This window comes from Rhinolophus ferrumequinum, chromosome 3 (assembly GCF_004115265.2).
Source record: "Rhinolophus ferrumequinum isolate MPI-CBG mRhiFer1 chromosome 3, mRhiFer1_v1.p, whole genome shotgun sequence".
NCBI lineage: Eukaryota > Metazoa > Chordata > Mammalia > Chiroptera > Rhinolophidae > Rhinolophus > Rhinolophus ferrumequinum.
The window spans coordinates 7,297,721-7,305,294 of NC_046286.1; the positions used below are offsets into that span (position 1 = coordinate 7,297,721).

Here is a 7,574-nt window from a genome sequence, read left to right on the forward strand (position 1 = left end):
CCCAACACCAAAAAAACTTAAGAAATAATACCATTTACAACAGCATCAAAAATATAAAACTCTTAGAGATAAATCTGCAAAAGATGTGAAAGACTGGTATATTGAAAACAGCAAAGCACTGCTTAGAGATACTAAAAAAGACTTAAGAGAATGGACAGAAATACTATTGTCATGGGTTAGAAGACTCAGTGTTGTTGAGATGTCAATTCTCACCTAATTGAGCTATAGATTCAATGCAATCCCAATCAAAATCCCAGCAGAAGTTTTTAAAATAGAAATTTTAAACTGATTCTAACGTTCATAGGGAAATGCAAAGGACCTAGAATAGCCAAAACAATTTTGAAAATCGCCAAGACAATTTTAAACACAGATGGAGGAATATGATTTAAAGACTTATTGTAAAGCTACCATAATCAAGACAGGGTGGCACTGGCATAAAGACAGACAAATAGGTCGATGTAATAAAATAGAGTCCAGAAAGAGGCGTGTGTACATATATATAAAGTCAATTCAGTAGAGAAAGGAAATCTTTTAAGAATTAGCGTTGGAACAATTAGACAACCAGGAGCAAGAAAAGTAAACTTTGATCTATATCTCTCACCAAACATAAATAAAGAACTCAAAATGGATTATAGATCGAAGTTTAAAACCTAAAACTATGACCCCTAGAAGAAAACATAGGAGAAAACCTTCACGACCTTGGGTTGGGCTAAATAGGATAACCAAAAGTGTGATTCATAAAAAAACAAACTGAGCGCGCTCTGCTTAGGGAGGCGGAGGGGACTCTGGAGGAAAGACGGAAGACCGCAGTCTGCAGAAGAGACTGCTTTCCTTGTTGGTGACGTGAGCAACACAGTAAAAGAGGCTGTAGAAAGTGCAGTTGGTGGCAACACCGATCACCACAGCAAAGCGAATCAGTGGACCACAGATGTAATAGAACGAACATGAAGCCAATTCACCAGGCTGGGAAAACCAGTTAAATGCTCGTACATTGTGACCTGGACAATTATGCAGAAGAAGGGAGCCAGGATCACACTCGGGAAGTTCTTGCTTCTGGGACAGCTCTGCTGACGGAGCTGCACCGTGAGATTGGAGGAGGAGACCATGTGCTGGGCTGTCAGAGCCTGTGGACTGTTCATTTGAGCTCCTCGAGGGCCTGTGATCTTTCTCCTTTTCTCTCAGCATTTCTCTTCCATCTTCTAACCAGCCGCTGTGAATTCAGTGAACACCACTTTCATTCTCTGTACGTGTCCTTTGTTGCACTCTCAAAATGTAGAGGAAACTCCCAAATGACGGCACTGTTCTGTGAGCTGCACACCCTAAGTCAGAAGAATCACTCACCATAGGAGATCAGAAGCCTGGCCTGCCATTTGCCTTTACTCTGAATATTTCTGTTCAAAGATGCTAAAAACAGAAATCTGCTAGTGCAAAACTTTGTCTTCTCTCTGAAATGATTCAAGTACACTAATTTTCCATACTTTGTGCTTTTGTCAGATTAATAAATTATTACAATTAAAAAAGAACAAATTGATAAACTGGACTTCACTAAAATTAAAAATCTCTGCTTTTCAAAAGATACTATTAAATGAATGAAAAGACAAGGCTCAAACTGGAAAAAATATTTACAAGTCATATAGCTGATAAAGGATTTGTATGTAGAAAATATAGGGCGACTGGATGCCTCAGTTGGTTAGAGCGCATGTGCTCAACAATAAGGTTGCCGGTTCAATTTCCGCAACTAGATTGAAAATGTCAACTGGACTTGGAGCTGAGCTGGGCCCTCCAACATTAAGATTGAAAGGACAACAATGTGACTTTGAGCTGAAGGTTCCTGGGGAAAACACACTGCTCCCCAATAAAGTCCTGGAAATATACACTGTTCCCTAATAAAGTCCTGTTCCCCTTCCCCAATAAAATCTTAAAAAGAAAGAAAGAAAGAGAGAGAGAAGGAAATAAAAAATAAATAACTCCCCAAACTCAACAATAAAAAAAAACACCTAATTTTTAAAAATGGGCAAAAGATTTGAACAGACATGTTACCCAAAAAAGATAAAAGATGCTAAATGAGCACATGAGCTCAGCATCATTTGTCATTAGAGAAACCCAGGTTAAAACCACAGTGAGATACCACTATACACCTATCAAAATGGCTAAAATGAAAAACTTACCGTCTGTATTAAGTGCTGGCAAGGATGTGGAGAAACTGGAATTCTCATGTACTGTCACGGGGAATAAAATTGTAAGCCGCTCTAGAAAAAATATTGCAGGTTCTTTAAAAAGTTAAAATGGTATTTACCCGAGATAAATGAAATCCTAAGTCCATACAAAGACTTGTACTCAGATGCTTATAGTGTTTTTATTCCTAATGGCCCCAAACTGCAACCACTGCATGCCCTTCGATGGGCAAATGGATGCACAGACTGTGGTACCCTCATGCCATGGCGTCCTCCTCAGGAAGGAAGAGCACACTATTAACATGCGTAACGACATGGAAGAACCTTAGAGGCATCAGGCTGAGTGAAAGAAGCCAGACAAAAAGAGTCCTTACTGTAGGAATTCACTGATGTAACATTCTAGAAAACGCAAACTAATATATAGTGACAGCAAATCAGTACCTCGTGATGTGGGGTGGGGAGCGCAGGAGGGGGCGCGAGGCGGGGATTAGGAGGAAACGTTTGCAGGTAACACACATGCTCATGAACTCCATCGTGGTGATGGTTTCACTGGGATATACTTATGTCAAATGATATTCTTTAAACGTTATATGTTATCATATGTCAATTTTGCCTCAAGAAAGCTATTAAATAAACACTTAAAATAATATCGAATGTTTGAAGTAGAAGTTTGCTCAATTGTCTTCTCTCTTGGCTTAAGCTGCTCTAATAGTTTCTAAACCTGAATACAAAGTGAAGTTTTTGGGGTGTGTGTGTGTGTGTGTGTGTGTGTGTGTTGTTGGGGTTTTTTTTAAGGATTTTATTGGGTAAAGGGAACAGGACTTCATTGGGGAACAGTGTGTACTTCCAGGATTTTTTCCAAGTCAAGTTGTCCTTTCAGTCTTAGTTGTGGAGGGCGCAGTTCAGCTCCAGGTCCAGGTGCCATTGCAGGAGGCACAGCCCACCATACCTTGCCTGTCCAACCGGCAACCTTGAGGTTGAGAGGATGCACTCCAACTTACTGAGCCATCCGGTAGCTCAGCAGCAGCTCAGCTCAAAGTGCCGTGTTCCATCTTAGTTGCAGGGGGCGCTGCCCACCATCCCTTGCGAAAGTTGAGGAGTCGAACTGGCAGCATTGTGGTTGAGAGCCCTCTGGCCCATATGGGAATCGAACCAGCAGCCTTTGGCGTTAGGAGTACGGAGCTCCAACCACCTGAGCCACCAGGCTGGCTCCAAAGTGAACTTCCTTGATCTGTGATAATGTGTAATCTTGTGCTGTCTCATATGGTTGGCTAAGTGATTCATAACTGCAAAATTCTCAAGGTCAGGCCTCAAATCTTACACTTTTCTTGCATCCTCCTCCAGTGTCCAGACACAGAAAAGTTTAGCAAGTCCCTTTTGATTAACTAAATGTCTTTTGCACTATTTGACAAATTTGTAAAGGGGGGCATTCAAAACAAAAAAGGAAGAATGATTTTTGTCTATTTTTATTCTTTTACTTATCTGGAATATAGCATAGAGGACACAGGGATAAAAACGATAGCACCAAGTCACCAACAGAATCCTTTATGCAATCTGAGGTCTACAAACAGATTCGCCTGTCCCAGGGTTACATTAGAGAGCTCTGGGTTGAAGGCTGATGAAGACATGCCAAGGTGAAAGGATTGCCTGACTGCAATTCAGCTTCATTTCACTCCCTTGCCCTCTTTATTTTGACCAGGAAGGTGGCACTGACCAAAAAAGGAAGGAGAACTCCAGGAGTGCTTGATAAATAACAATGCCCTTTAAGTAACCATCCTCAGTGAGCAGGATTTCTCTCCACATTGGCCAAAGGATGGCAATAGGGTCTCTACTTGAACAGACCAGCAAAAGTGAAAGAGATGGAAACAGAACTACCATGAGAACCTGGGAGATCTACCCTCAGGGGAGAGGAAAGGGCCAACATTATTCATTATAGTGGCGGGTAAAGTTGATTATCTTTGATTTCCGCCGTGGGAACTCTGTACTGCCTGCAGAAATACATCTGTTGTAGAAAATTATATTGCCCTGGGCTTTACTTTTGTAGATTATGTGGGCATAAGTGGTGACAAAGAACATCCAGAAACAGTGCATGAATATACGGGACACCAAACCAAACCAGCGCATGACTCTGACCTCTCCAATGCTGGTGTCACTGTTGGTAAGGATTTGTAGTACAGTGTTTACAGTTTCATAGAAACAGATCCAGATGATGCAGACCACCAAGCCCCTGCACATCTGGGCGTACACTGAGTACATGAGCAAGCAGCTGATGATGATGGTGATGCAAGATAGGAAGAGGACGATATTCAAACTCCCACAGATGAGGAACTGACGTATCAGGAGAATTACACTCTCGTTCCATTGGTCAACCTCAGTGCAATGGCTGCTCCTCAGTGGCTTCTGTTCGAAGATGAGGTACATGTCAGTGGCTACGATGGTAAAAACCCCTGCTAACACGGTGCCTGTTTTGGCCGTCATCCCACACCAGTGTTTCTGTCTCATGCTGAGAATTCCTGTGGAGACAAACAATATAAGGGGGACTTCTGCTTCCTATCCATGTGGTAAATTAAATTACCAGGGTGTCTGCCTCCAGTCCTAAAGGAGAAAGGACAGAGAGAAATATGAAACCAGGAAATAACTGTAGAAATACAGAAGACTGTTTACAATTGATTGGGAGTGGGAGTGGGGAGGAGGGAGGATGCAGTCTGGTGGCGGCGAGCAGATCAATTACAGGAGTGGTTCTCAACCTGTCTTCACATTAAAATCACTGAAAGTTACAACAAGAAGACATAACAGTCATCAATATTTATGCCCCCAATCAGGGAGCACCGAAATATACCAAGCAACTACTAACAGAACTAAAGGGAGAAATTGACCAAAACACAATTATACTAGGGGACCTAAATACATCACTGACAGCTATGGATAGATCATCCAAACAGAAAATAAATAATGAAATAGCAGCCCTAAATGACGCATTAGATGAAATGGACATAATTGACATATATAGAGCATTTCATCCTAAAACATCAGACTATACCTTCTTTTCTACACATGGAAATCCTTTTCAAGTGCCATTGTGGGCTACATTTTGGGCTATAGGGCAAGTCTTCATATATTTAAAAGGAGTTAAATCATACAGTTTATGTTTCTTCCCAAAATGAAATTAAATTAGATATTAATAACAAAAATTATATCTAGAAAATCCCCCAAAACTTGGAAATTAAATTACATACTTCTAAAAAACTGGCTGGTCAAGCAAACAGTTTAAAAGGGTAGTTAGACAATATCTTGAGCTAAATGATTACGAATATGCACAATACTAAATTTTCACCTAAAGCAGTACTTAGAAGGAAATTTATAGTAGATGAAAACCATGCTTCAAGGGGAATTTGTAGCTTTAGATATGTATATTAGAGAAATAGAAAAGTTTAAAATCAATGATCTAAAATTCCACCTAAAAAGCTAGAAGTAAAAAATAATGTTAAGTCCACATTAGATAGAAGCAATAATAAACTAACTTGAAGCAGATTTTAGACATAAACATAAAAGCTAAAACTGTAAAATTTCTAGAAGAAAGCATAAGAGAAAATGTCACCATCCCGAGATCTGCAAAAATTTCTTATATAGGACACGAAAATCATGAACTAAAAACAATTGATGAATTGGACTTTATCAAAACTAAAAATATATATGCTTTTAAAAAGAAACCATTCAAAAATGAAAAGACAAAGTACTGACTGTGAGACTATACTTGTAATACATATAGTTGTTAAAGGATTATATGTAGAGTACATAAAAACCTTTTAAAACAATATTAAGAAGTTAAATAATCCAGTTTAAAATGAAGAAAACATTTGAAGATACTTCAAACAAAAGAAGATATACAAAAATGCCAATGAACATATGAAATAATGTTCAACAGCCTTAGTCATCAGGGAAATGCAAATTAAAATCACAGGAAGTACCTTTATATACACATTTGAATGGCAAGAATGTGGAACAACCAGAATTGTCATTACTGATGGGAATGTAAAATGGTAGAAGTACTTTGGAATACAATTTGCTCATTCTTATAAAATACATTTATTTAACAGAGAAATTCACCTCTTAGGTATTTATCCAATGGAAATGGAAACATACCTACACAAAGATTTGTATGCAAATGCTTATAATAGTTGATGAAGATGATGGTGATGATGATAATGGTGATGATGATGATGATAATGAAGATGATTAGCTCTAAACTAGACACATGCAAATTTCCAATGGTTAAACCAATTAACCATACTATTCAGAAATAAAAAGGAGTAAATGATGGACACATGCAATGATAGGAATGAAGTTCAAAATCATGCTGAGCCAAGTAATTCATGCACATACACATACACCACATGTATATACATACACTGTGTGATTCTATTTATAAAAAAAGTCTAGAAATAAATCTACTCTGTAGAGACAAAAGTGTTGGTTACCTCTGGTGGTGGTTTGAAAGAGTTGACTGGGAAAGGGTACAGAAGAACTTTCTGGGGTGATAGGTATGTTGTATACTTTGATTGGAATGATGGTTGCACAAGTGTATATATTTGTCAAAATGCATCAAACTGTAAACTTAGAATGTTTAATGATTTAGACAAATTCAACTGAAGACATTATGAGTGCATCTACATGTACATTGTAATTATAAGCAAGAGCAGTGCTAGAGATGTTTTTGTGACTAACGACAAAATTGTGATGATCAGGGCACCGCCATAGCATGACAGTTTTATAAATACCAAGACATTTATATAAATTTTGGTTTTGACTTTGGCAAGAAAGATGATTTTAAACTTTAGGCTGTAATCCTTTTTAAAATAAATACTTACCTACAACGGGAAGGTGTTTAACATTACTATTATATATAAAGTTTAATAAATGCTCTTTATCACACTGAAAAAAAAATATTCGTAAGAGCACAGAAGTGTTGACAAGGTAGGAGGTAAGAGGTAGAAAGGCAAAGTCTATAGGAATTCAAGAACTGGGATAGGTAAGCAAGCATAAAAATCAGTTTTGCTCTGAGGATATTTGCCAATCAGGCCAAACTTGAATTTCATTTATGAGAGAGCTCTGTAGAGTAAGAACAAATGAAATCAAAGCTCAGGGTCTGCCAAGATGGGGAGTCTGTTCGAAGGCCTTCCCTATATTAGTCATGGACCCCCCGAAAGAGATATGATTAAAGGTGAATCAGAAGTAAGTCTTCCCCCACAGCTTTCTCCCAAAAGATTCCAAGGAAAGCTAACTTAGTAGTACACTGAATTTATGGGGGGCAGGAAACTCTCCTTGAGACATTATAATCATACTAGCCTTTTTGTGGATTTGTAGCCTAAATTACATGACTCATTCAAAAAAACTTTTAAG

General features: G+C 38.5%; 1 protein-coding gene across 1 annotated transcript; it reads right to left on the minus strand.

The window, feature by feature from the left end:
- Nucleotides 1–4,097: 4,097 nt before the first annotated feature.
- On the minus strand, nt 4,098–4,691 carry LOC117018842 (transmembrane protein 217-like). Its single transcript, XM_033100086.1, has one exon. The coding sequence runs from the start codon at nt 4,674–4,676 to the stop codon at nt 4,098–4,100; it is 579 nt and encodes a 192-aa protein (XP_032955977.1). The 5' UTR covers nt 4,677–4,691.
- Between the last annotated feature and the right edge of the window lie 2,883 nt (nt 4,692–7,574).